Below are 13,051 nucleotides of genomic sequence, written 5' to 3' on the forward strand. Positions count from 1 at the left end.
AGGAGCTCTAACTAAAGTATTTCTCCTACAGCGCATTAATGAACAAGGTCACCTTTCCCTCCTCCTCCTCTACCACCACAGTTTCTCTGCCTCATGTCTCTCTACACCCTCTTCTATTCCTCCTTTTTTTTCATCTCACCATCCATCCACCCCTTGTTTCTGGAGCTCCGAGATGCCAAAGGACAGTGATCCCATGAAGTCATTGCGGCTGGTCAGGTCCCAGTCCCACATCTCCACTGACAGACGGCGGTCCTTATCGTATTCTTTCAGGTGGCTGCGAGAGAAGGAAGGACAAACAACAGTTGGATGATGGCTGAGAGTGATAACTGTAGATGTGGTTATTGTCAAAGGTTTGAGTTTTAAAGACACACAGGAGCAGTGTTGAATTCATCCTTTTTCATCTTCCACATTTATTCCTGGGATCATTCCTCTGATAAGGTATCAGGAAAGCTTTCCATCTTTCTTCTGTGCATACTTTTTTCTTTCTTTTAGACACATTGATAGAAATGATAGCATTTCAGAGTGAACATCTGCACTTCCACGGTAAATTCAATGTGCCTTATTAAGTAAGTCACTGGAGCCAACTGTGGCAAACGACCCCAAAAGCAAGGTTTTACAAAAATGAGGCGCCAGATGTTTTTAACCGAGCGCCAGCGGTTACACATGCTTGGAAAGACGAGCATAATGCGACGCGGTCTCAGATCATTGCACTGAGCGAGTGAGGAGAAGACAAAAAAAGAGATAAAGGGACACAGGAAAGACAGGCTGATAAATAAATAAGATAGCCTCGCACTTGGCGTGATAAAGCCTTACAATTTAAAGGTCTCGTTCCAGGTGGGGTTGAGGCAGCACTTTATGGTCTTGGTCTTCTGTTTACTCTCGCTGCGGGGATCCGGGATCAGTTTAAGCTTCACATAAGGGTCTGACAGACCGTTGGGGTCCATGGGAACCAGATTCCTGGCCTCTTTGACTGAAGGGAGAAATAAAAAGAAACAAGATGTGTGAGGGGAGAGAAGGGAGGGAAAAAAAGAGAATAACAGAATTAACACTAATTTAAAAGCAGCATTGAAAGTTTTAATTTATAAACCTTTCTTTAGGATAAGTACTCTGCACAACACTGAGACAAAACAATACACAAGCGTGTAAGAAACCACAGCTTTAATATGAAGGTGAACTATTTCTACATATAAATGTAACTAAATGTAGCTAAAAGAACTTTAATGATCACTCTCATAAAACAAGCTGAATTAGGAATGGTGGGAAAATATGAATATAAATGAATGCGGACATAATTTTAATTATTACTATTCTTAAAACTTAAAATAAAGAACAAATATGTTTATTCAAATTTCATTTTTGACTAACTTTTAAGGACACACCACCTGGTTTTAGCCAAATATTTATAATCCCATATATCTGCACTCACTTTTCTGCTGCCTCGTATGAATTTTCCTGCTTGGTGAAGCTGAAGCAAATATGCATTTGTTTTTATTTTTAAAGTGATAAATGAGCTGACATCACTTTAAATAGAATTACTGCCTGGCAGTGAATACCCATGCCAACCAATCTATTGGTTGTTTTAGTTGTATTGCATCCACGCTGGTTCATAAGAGAAACTTTATTATTCATGCTTGGTCAATAAAGCAGATTTTGACAGAACAATGGTTCAAATTTGGATGTTGCTGCAAACAAGCTACAAATTCTAAAATCTGGATGCTTTACACACGTCTTCAAGCCTGCAGCAGTAAAGCTCTACAACCATTTCAGGGTGGGTACTATATGAAATATGGTCAGAAACTTCCCTGCTGTTATGTGTTTAAACTGTGGCAGGAGTTTCCGCAAAACACTCATAATTTCAGAGCAATTTTTTGGATATAAATAGTCATCATTTCATTTAATCCCATCAGACATTTTTATAAAATTCATGTCATAATTACCAAACAGATTCAAATGGAGCAAACGAAGTCGAGGCCAAAAGCAGTAGCTTTTATTACTGACCCTGAAAATAATCAGTAACAAATGATTTTGCAAAATTTGAGGATTTTTGCTTAACACGTTCCTCACATATTGCATGCTCAAGTTGGGTTTAGCCACTTTAAAAAACTTGCAGTCACTCCTTCTTTTAGACCAAGTTAACAGTTCAACTTTAACCTTTATTTATTTCCAGACATTGTGTTTCAGAGAATGCGTACTTGTTTTAGCAGTTTTGTCCTACTCGTTACTGCAATTCAGTTAAATAAGAGCCTTAGATTGGAAACCAAAACTCTGCCCTGAAACCAACAAATTAAATTTCGGCAGGCTTAACCTAACTATACAGGAGGCCACAGCCCTGAGGTTAACCGAGTCTGTCTGTAATGACCGTGTAGACCCATGAAGGTTGCCAGTTCCAACACTAATCCTTCTTATGTGGCTGTTTGTTATTGGGCTGTAATTGTATTCCAGTGGTGTAAAATCCCCCGCGGTCAGAGTGTGGGTTAAATTGCGTGTGCGCACAGTTACAGTTCCCGGTCAAGTTGTGAGGTCACATCCAATTACCAAAAACGGGGCTGCTGTGTCTTAGGCAGCCCATTAGGAAAGCAGTTGACACACAAAAGCACACGAGACCTTTGTCACTGCACATGCAACACACACAGAAAACAAATGTGTTTGGTTAGAGCTCTGTCATTTTGGTTGTGGACCTCCTGGCAAAACATGATAAACTAAGGTGTTATGTGCAATATTTCATCTACACTGCTTTCAGGGAAAACAATCACATCCTGTTAAAATTAAATATAAAGAAAACAGATAAGCACTTTCATTCCATTCATCGATCTCACAGGACTCTATGCTTTACTAGCTGTTCCCAGTGATTGCCTTATCGTAAAGTCCTGCTGTGTCTAACCTTTGCATTAGTTACTTCCTGTTTAATTTCGGTACTCCCTTTTCTCTTGTGCTTTGTATTCACTACTACTTCCTCCCCTGTGATTGTGTCGGTTGTGTCTTGGTTGTGTGAGAGTATAAATCGTGCTGTCTTTTCCTTGCTCTTTGTCAGATCGTCTGTATGGATTTGTTTTGGACTTTTGACCTATAAAGTAGGGCTGTTCCATATAACAAAATATATCGGATAATGATATAAAAACGTCTATCGTTTCATTTTGCGCTACCGTTTGTTTCGTGGTGTCATAAAATAAACTGTTTACAGCAATATTTTTTCATTGTTTTGATGGTCACTGTAGTGACTATATTAATTTCTTAAAGTTCTCTCTTTCTCTTATATTTTATATAACCACACTATGGATGACAAGCGCCTGTTTTTACGTGTTGTCCTTAGCAACAATGACGGTAAAACCATCGCGTGGCTCCGATGTCCGCTTGTTTGTTTTCCACGTAAACCTTTCACAATAAAGCTCAAGATCCTGTTGAGACTTTTCAAAATAAACTGAATTAAGTGAAAGAGTATGCCGAGAGTTTACGGAAGAGAAGAAAAAAAAGAGCCATCAGGTGCTAAAAAATAAACCTTAGACTCAAACTTTGAAAGAAAATGGTGACCGTTACAACTTATGTCTAAAAATGTATCGTTTCATGCATCGGTTAAAACACTCGACTCCAGGTAAAGGACGCCCAGCTGGAAAAACTTCACGCAAGTCGAGTTGCCTGAGATTCACAGAATTTACAGAAAATATTACATTTTTGTGATTTATATTGTTATATCGGGATATGTGATTTTTTTTCATAGCGCACAGCCCTACTATAAAGGTGCATTTAAAGGACTACATATACATCTTATATTGCCATTTTCTGACAATGGGTAGGAGACATACTAATTTTGCCTATTTTATTCACTTACAGCACAGTTGTTGCACCAGCAGATGTAGGATGAGCCAGATGTGGCTCAAATGTCACAACACATCTCATATCTGGCCTTTTATAAGTTGGACCTCTGGCTGAGCTGAGGCAGCCAGATTCACCCTGGGCAAAGACAAATGTGGCCCATAAAAGAAGTGCATAACTTTGCCACTTTTAAGCCAAACATTTATTGCAATCTGGGTTGAGCGTGTGAATTTTAGCAGACTCAGTAGCGGCTTTGATCTCCCAGTGCAGCACAGAAGAATTTGTGCTATTTAACGAGTGGAGGGCGAGAGAAAAAGTAGCATGCACTGCGACTTATTTTAGCTAAATTTGGTGAAAGGTCTGTTTGCATACTGACAAAAAGTGTTGCACACTGTTACTCAATAATCCTTTGGGGGACGTGCAGCATAGCCAGAGGAGAAACTAGAGCAGCTTGCCAGTGAACTCACAGTGTGAGAAAAACCTCAAAGATGTCAGAGAGATGAAGTCTTCATGCTCTTTAACCATTACTCTCCACTAAACTCCAGGAGGTTAACCACAGCACACAGCCATTGGCCAGCATTAAGCCCTCAGTGAAGCAGCTCAATAAATATTAGATGATGCCCGTTAAAGTGACCATCAAATGCAGGTCGAGGAGGAGCGCTGTAAAGAGGGTAGCATGCCAAAGAGTCTCAAAGGACACTTACAGTAAAGACGTGCCGTTTTTATAGAAGTGAATGGACCTGTTTGTGTATGCACAGGTGAGAAATTCTTGCTTGCATCCAGTGTGTGCTAACTGGAAGGCACATGTACGGGTCTGTGTTTGTGTGTGAGGGGCAGGCAGAGGTGATAAGAGTGCAGTTACAGCAGAATACTACATGTGAAGTGCTGCGTGGGTGTTGGCTGTGCCCCTTTTCCCCTGTGAAGCAGCTTCATAGGATGGTAAGTAGGATTACTGGGTTATATCCACCTTCTTCTTGCTTGCAAAAGCTTTTCTGAGAATGTCATCCGGTGGATGTTGACAGTGTTCGGTCTGGGATGCCTGAACAGATGACAACAATAATAACCCAAAGTCTGAAGAGTCTAGATATTTAACATCTTATCTGAGCCTCACAAAGCAGGAAATAATGTGCTGTGGCTCTGTGGTTTTCCCAGACAGGCATTGCTACTCCCACCTGTACTTCCAAATGCCTGCAGTGTCACCTGACCCACGTTTTCTCTCTGCTCTTGATTGGCTGCTGCTTTTCAGCTAATGAATTATGCACAGTGTTGGGAAGGTTACTTTTAAAATGTATTCCATTACAGAATACAGAATACATGCCCCAAAATGTATTCTGTAACGTATTCCGTTACGTTACTCAATGAGAGTAACGTATTCTGAATACTTTGGATTACTTAATATATTATCATGCTGTTTACAACTACGTGAATGTACTATTTCTGTGATTTATTACTGTTACTGAAGGTCCGCGACTCCGAACCGTAGTAAAGGGACCTCTGGCTACGGGTTCCGTGTCGGGCTCGAAGCCGAAAACTAGCTTTACTTTGTTGTCTGGGTCAACTTTGCTAGCAAGAGACAGAGAGAGGCGTTGAAAGGCTGCTCCAACGGAACTTATTGTTTTTGGAGGAAAACACGAACACGGTGTACAGTAGAGTCTTAATAGCTTACTTACAACTGGGCTCGTCAGGCACTCTTCTTGGCTGCAGTGGTTATTATTATATTTACATGCTTCCAGCTCCCGTTTTTGCTCGATGACAGCTCTTACCTTTCCTTTTTCTCCCTCCCTCGCTCACAGACACATAACGTGTATAGCAGTCCATTCTCCCTGCAGCACAGACTACACTGCCTATGATGCTACATTCTTTAGAGCTATACCTGTAGCATTCTGCCTATTAGCTTAGCACAACAACAACAGGCGCTCTCTCACCCAGGAAACACGCAGAGAGAGAGCGTCACCCTGTAACCATGGCAACCGTAACGCTGCCGCCTGGAACAACAGAACGTAGCTCTCAAACAAAACCCAAACAGGCCTGACCCGCCACAATATGAAACAGGAAAATACCGCCGTGTAATCCATTTATTTCAAAAAGTAACTGTATTCTAAATACCACCTTTTTAAACGGTAACTGTAACGGAATACAGTTACTCATATTTTGTATTTTAAATACGTAACGGCGGTACATGTATTCCGTTACTCCCCAACACTGATTATGCAATATACCGTACATGCTTGCAGCTATCCATCTGTCCCTGGTTCAGTTTCAGAATAATGACTATTTTTAAAAACAAAAATCAAAAACATGGTCATGTTTGTGGGACAAGCCTACTTCCTTTGCGCCCCCCTCCTGCTCCTGTGATCTATTGTCTATTCATTCATCTGTTTTCTTAATTGCTTATCCAGTTCTTGGTTGTGGACAGGGTTAGGGTTAGCAAAAGGTGGGTCACATCCTATGTCAGGTCTAATGCAGAGAGACAGACAACTATTTAAGCCCACATTCACACACCTAAAGCCAGTTTAGTCTCACCAATTGACATAAAATGTCTTCGGACTGTAGGAGGAAGCTGGAATATCTGGACAGAACCCACACCTCCCCTTTTCATTCTCTGATTTAAATTAGACTTTATTAAAAGCGTCTAATGTAAATGCTGCAACATTCCTTGTTTATGTTGCATCAAGTTTTTATTCCCATTATTGCCATTTCACTAAACAACTGGCCAGCTATGCACTGATTGGAGAGGAGCTGGAAAGGGTTTGAACTTTATTGCAGTTCTCCTCAGTCTTTGTAGTTATATACCAATACATCCCACCTTTCAGAACAGCTAGAGACACACAACAGGCTGTATAAAACAGGTAAATGATCCCCTACTTCACTATTAGGCAGCTTGGGTGGAGTACCAAAGACAGAGGGCACCTTTTAGTGTCCCACTGAATTCTCCCTGCTGGAGGCTGACTCCATCTCCATCTCCATGTGCACTGTACTGCCAGTGACCTGAGCCCTAATCTGACCATGAAAGAGGCCGGAGGTGAATTAAAATTGATTATTAAAGTGTCACTTTACGCCAATGTCAATTGCTTTGATTAAATCCACAAACCAATTGCACTTCTCAGCGTAGCAGCTGTTTTCACCAGATCCCGCTACATTAAGCTGTAAAATAATTCCAAGTGGTTCTGCAATTCATTCTCAGTGGTGGCATTTTCCCCCACCTCTACCTCACTGCATAGAGGGTATATAACAATCATAGCTCCACACTGACCCCTGTGGACAAAAGTGAGCACTACTCCTCCAACTCCTCCTTTTACTATAATCTGCAAAACACAACCACAAGTTATATGCACATTAACATAAAAATCAGTGTATGTGAAAGACCGAAATATAGATGAGACTAAACTTCATGGTAAATAGCTTTAGTTAATGTACTTTCACATTTTCTACCATTTAGCTCAACTGTCATCTGCTCTGGTTTGCAGCACCAGTGAATTTTTAGCCTTTTCTGCTGTCTTAGCAGTCTGCATGTGATAAGTCTGCTCTCTTATCATTTCCCAGAGTAACCACCACTTAATGATCAGTCCACGAGCGTGGGAATCTGAAAGAGAGAACAGAGGAGGGGAATCTGCAGAGGAATTAAACCCAGCAAGAGCCAATAAAGGGAAAATATCCTACATGCAAAAATAACAGGCCTATGAATGTGCTGTTACAAGTTCTCGCTAACATTTATGGAATATTTAGTGAGGACACTGTTTGTTTTCATGGGTCCAATCAATAACTGCAGCAAAATGCCTGGATACATTTGTAGATCAGGAAGAAGTCAGCCTCCATTTATTTATGCTTTGTAAGAAGATGCACTGCCAAAAACTACTTTACAAACTCTTTGCTTTTACAGAGCTGGAGGAACAACAAAAAATAAGAGATGAAGCGACTCGACTCGGCATGGCTTAGGAAACAGCAGAAGTTTTATGGCTTAAGATTTGAGATAGGATATCTTATGAGATGCTTATTCATATGCTGAAGTTCAGATGAAAACACAAGGACAAAAAAAGGGAAGAAAAATGCACATTAATTATCACTACGTCACCTGCTGCTTGAGTATGAACTGTGACACATCTGGAGCTGGAGCAGGTTTATGCAGCCGTGTTTAGGAACTCACATCACACAGCTGGAGTACGGATCCTCAATAAAGTTATTTTTTCGTTTGAGGCAAAGCTGTGATTATCAGGGTAATGAAAAACGTTAATGTAAATCTCTGCAGCCACCTGCAGGTCATATAAGGCACTGCAGATCAATGTAACGACGTTTCTCTCCACTTTTCCATTGTTTTTCCAGTTAAATAGACAAAAACATTGTTCCAAGAATGATGTGAGCATACAGTGTAGTGAATCGTATATCTCTTTGAAACAACACTTGCTTAAATGATACAACATGAATGTCTACATATTGTACTGACATACACACTAACATTTGCCACAATAACCATTTTTATATGTGCATGAAATGAGAGCCATCAATTAATTTACAGTAAAGATTTTTGTAGTTTTTAATAACTTATATTTCACAAATAAAACATTCCTCTGAGTTGTTGAGAAAAAAACAGTTTAACCAGATTAATTTATTAATAATTAATATTTCATATTTATGAAAGCTTGGCAGATAGTGATTTCTCTGAGCAGCACCCTGCTTTTTTATTTATTCTTTGGCTGCCAGATACGACCGAGGGAAGCAGGTGAAATTTCTGACTGCCAAATACATAAACATGGTTTCACAAACATTTTTCACTACTGTGCAAATGTCAGTGGTACGCGTAACGTCTGGCAGGCAAATAAAAAAAAATCAGACAAACCGAAGAACAAATGGAGACACAGTCCACAACACACTGGAATGGACTCAACTCGCTTCCCCAGTGTATCCCATCATCGTTTCAATATATTTAACCCAGAGAGAGAGCTAGCTTTGCCTGAATGCACTGGTTAAATCACAGTGTGAACGATGGCTCAGTGCATGAAGCGACTTCATAGGGGACACGTAAATTACGTCAGCTGATGGAGGAACGCTAAACAGCCATGATATCAATGAAAAGTGAGACTATTAACGTACTGATATGCGACAAACTGCAATCTGAATCTGAAAATGTAACAAATGTAAAGTAAAAAACTGAATTAACAATTACGGTAATGAATCCGTTTTTTCCTTTATTCTAACACCAGATTGATGACTTGATGCCAAATGATCACGAGAGCAGGGAGATTGCAGTTGTTATCATCATCCCTAATATTGCATCACTCTAATAGTTTTCTAGGTTGTGGTGTGGTTAAGCACTAGAGTCCAGCATCTGATAGATTTGCCAAATGACCTTTTAAATCACTGAGAGCATCGCGTGAGTTTTGGACCTGGGGATGACACTTCACAGAAATGAGGCTGTGTTCACACTAGCTGAGTCGAGAATGATAAATGATTTCATGTTCAGTCACACCTCAGTCTGCCCAGAAATAACACCTGCAGTGGGGCTACTTGGACATAGCACCATTGCACATGTACTATAATAATGGTAATGACATGGAAATTAATAAATAACCAAACAGAACCTGTAAAGATCATCTTGGAAAAGCAAAATGTGTTCAGATCACAATTCTGAGCTGACAGGATAGGCTTTGAAAAAAAAAGTCCAACTTTAGATCCAAAATAAACATGTTTGTAGCCAGGTCCAAATAACGCTTTTGGTCTGTATATTTCAACAACTGAACTAAAGATGATTTCTTAAAATATTCAATTAGAATGGAATAGAATAGCCTTTTAGTTTCACTGCACATACAACGAAATTGTGGGTGCTCCACACCAACTGTGCGTGGAATAAAAGACGTCATCAAACATGCAGATCCATCAGTTGTGGCAACTCCTCGGCAATAAGAGAGCAAATATCATAAGTCTGTAACCCAGTTATGGTGATTGAAATTCTAGTATTTTATTAGCGTGTCACTGAGCACTAATTTACAAGAATGTGTGTCTGTGTGAGGCATTCACACAGTCCACGTCTGCAATTTGCTAACCAAGCCTGTGGGCATTAGCCGATAACTCGTCCAAATGTGGTCACGTGTGGATCCAAAAATCCAAGATGGCCGAAGTCCTAAAATTAAGGCTTCCAAAATTTTATTCCACAAACTATTTTTATACATAGTCTGATTGAAGCAAAGCTGCTTCTATTAAGTATATTGTGTTAATTTTCAAAGAAACACACTGACTGTACTCCAGGCTCATTTTCCTTTCACAGAGGAAACATCGGTGTATCTGAATAAATTATTACATTATTACAGACCAAAGTGTGTGGCACTTTCCTCCAATGAAAGTGGAAATGAATGCAGACCAAACGAGAGTGATTTCTAAGCGTGAGCTCATATTTCAGTTCTATCCTTCATCTTTGCCAACAGCAGAGGGAGACAGAAGACCGCTATTCTCAAACTTTAAAATGACAAGCGAGCCGGAGGACTGCACAGGTGTGTGTAGGCCGTAAACGTGTGCATGCTTCTGGAATATACTTACTGGTAACAGTGAGAACATTGGTCTTAACCTCGGCGGTGATCTGGATGCGACCTCTCCTCTCAGTGTGGTCTGTGCCGCACAGGCTCGGCACGTTGGCCACACATCGCTTATGGATGTTCATCATACAGTCTGAAAAATACATATTCACACAAACCCACAGATATGTTTGTAATGTTATACAAGAGTATTATTCATAGTGATATGTGTGCCGTAAAAATATTACATACTACTGCATGTCCTCCCTCACTACATCCATGAAGTTTATTTGTGGTCTTCCTCTTTTCTTCCTGCCTACATATCCAGCACCTTTTCCCAATATAGTCACCATCCCTCCCCTTTAATAACATTAAGGTATGAATAATGTTCTACTTCTGTGTGAGCATACCACCTAAATACTGTACAATCTAAATATGGATGGTACAATCGTAAGGCTGCAGTATGTGACACATGCATAAATGGGCGGCAGGTGTACTACATACGGTCACATCTCATGCCCTGGTGTATGAGGCCATAGAGTAGGGAGCCACAGTGGTCACAGAAGGTGGGGCTGGAGTAGGTGTGGATCTTAAACTTGTGCTTTGACCTCGGGTCCTGAAGAGCAAGAGAGGACAAAAACAGAGAATTAAACACTTTTTCACTACAAGTTAAACATTTCTTTAATGATTGTGTTGTTCAGCTGTTTAAGTGTGCACCGTTCAACCGCTTAAAAACAAACAAACAAAAAAAACTGAATGAATGAAGCTTTGCCTGTTCCTCTCCTCCTCCATCTGTTTGATATTCTCCTTTTATCACCAGCATTCATCTTAGTCTCTCTCTCTGACTTTCCACTTTCCACTGCTCTGAATGGTAATGGTGCATTCAGGGGAAAGTTTTGACAGGCGGGGTTTACATACGGCCACCTGCACTGTAATCTGATCAAGATACATTTCCTCTGAATTTCTTTGTAGGTATCAATTTAGAAAGCCTTCAAAGGATGCTACAATGCACATCCATGTGTGTCTGTAGGCAACAACAGTGACGCAAAAACTTTGCATGAAGTCAGCCTCCTGTGACATCTGTTAAAGTCGAATGAATAGCAGAGACAGCGTACGGCTACGGCTACGGCCTGTCTGTGCAGGTCTGCTGCGCACAGTTGTGTTGGGTTAGTGTTACTTCAAAGGACATTACACAAACACGTGTCTAAGTGTGTAAACAGATTGATGACCTAACCACACAGGTAAGTCAAGCACACAGATCTGGGTGTGGCTCCGATGATGTAAGAGCATCAATAACAGAATCAGAATAATTTATAGTCACATGGTCACAGTTGCTACAAGACCATAAGAACAGTAGCTGAATAAACTAAAATAAATGTTACAATATATTGCAAAGTTACAAAATATAACAAAATAAAATATACAGATAGCTCAACTATAAATATCCCAGATATAACACAAATGTAAATGGTTGAAATGAAAGCGCCTCTTCTCAAACTGTGATATTAAGTGTGTGCACTGAACGTTCTCCTGTGACTGGACAGCACGTCATGGAGCATTGTCCTTATCTTGGACAACATCCGCCTCTCCGTCTCCACCTTAAGAGAGTCCAGTTCCATCCCCACAACATTACTGGCCTTCCGGATCAGTTTATTGAGTTTGCTGGCATCTGCACCCAGGCTAAAAAAAGGGAAAAACTGTCACTTATCTGCAATTTGGTCATTTTGTCCTTTTGACAGTAATTATGTGCTTTGAACTGAGAAAAAAAGGATGCCATTACTTTTTATGGACGTTCAGAACTGAATCATAACTGGGGCGGAAACACAGCCTATTTCTGTCTAATGTGTGTGACACCTGCAACCACACCTGGATCTAAGCACTGTGATGGGAATGATGGCTACTGAGAGGCTGTTTATTCTTACACACACACACACACACACATTAACTCCTAGGCCACGCACATCCGATATACCGCTTGTGGAGGATCCAAATTGTGCAGCGAAGCGGGCGTACTTCAATGTGGGAGTTAAAATATTTCTGCCAAGGGGATCCATCACAGCTAGCAAACATGCAGATACAGAATTTAATATGATTTGTGAGGAATCTCCTCCAGCGCAAAGTGCTTTGATGACATCAAATAGACCAGTGCTTACTGTTAATTTTCCTTTTAAGCCAATTTAGAAAGCGACCACGAGTGCCAGTTTTCTTTCACACGTGTCTTCGTGCCTTTTAATCTCATGAGCCAGGAAAAAATTAGAATGATTGATGTCTTCCTCTCCTCCACACCTGTCCTGGAAATAACATTCAATTTAGGTGACCAGTCAATTATACCCAGTGTCCCCACAGTGTCTTCAGCAGTGTTGCTCTAAGCTTGAGTGTGTGGATGCCTGTGATTTCCGTGTACATTTCCACGCGCTACTTTGTGTATTTGTTTCAAATGCTGTTTTTCGCCTTTCTCGAGGACAATACCACCTACTGTTTCTTTTTTGTGCCGCATAAAAACAAGGGAACATTGTGCTGCTGAAGCTCCAGTGATGAGCAGCAGCAGACAGAGAGCAGTGTGAAGGCTGATTACAAAGAGTGCCAGCTTCTTTATAAATATGAATGATTAAATGCATCCGCAGCGAAAACTCAAACATCAATGAGACAGAAAAATCATTAAGAAGAACGCATGAAAGCAGCAACTAGGAGAAAAAAGACACCACTTTTATTGTCTCCCCCTTCTTTGATGAACTTTA

At 40.5% G+C, this 13,051-nt stretch overlaps 1 protein-coding gene across 1 annotated transcript in view; it reads right to left on the bottom strand.

Moving 5' to 3' along the window:
- The window catches only part of prkcbb (protein kinase C, beta b), a 90,313-nt gene that overhangs the window by 39,196 nt on the left and 38,066 nt on the right, over positions 1-13,051 (bottom strand). The window contains exons 4-7 of the mRNA XM_006798042.2: positions 10,818-10,929; positions 10,339-10,467; positions 814-970; positions 140-274 (exon numbers count right to left, since the gene is read on the bottom strand). Coding sequence (XP_006798105.2) covers positions 140-274; positions 814-970; positions 10,339-10,467; positions 10,818-10,929 — 533 coding nt within the window. The remainder of the gene's footprint in view (positions 1-139; positions 275-813; positions 971-10,338; positions 10,468-10,817; positions 10,930-13,051) is intronic.

The sequence above is a fragment of the Neolamprologus brichardi genome, chromosome 4 (assembly GCF_056152115.1).
Source record: "Neolamprologus brichardi isolate AB-2024 chromosome 4, ASM5615211v1, whole genome shotgun sequence".
NCBI lineage: Eukaryota > Metazoa > Chordata > Actinopteri > Cichliformes > Cichlidae > Neolamprologus > Neolamprologus brichardi.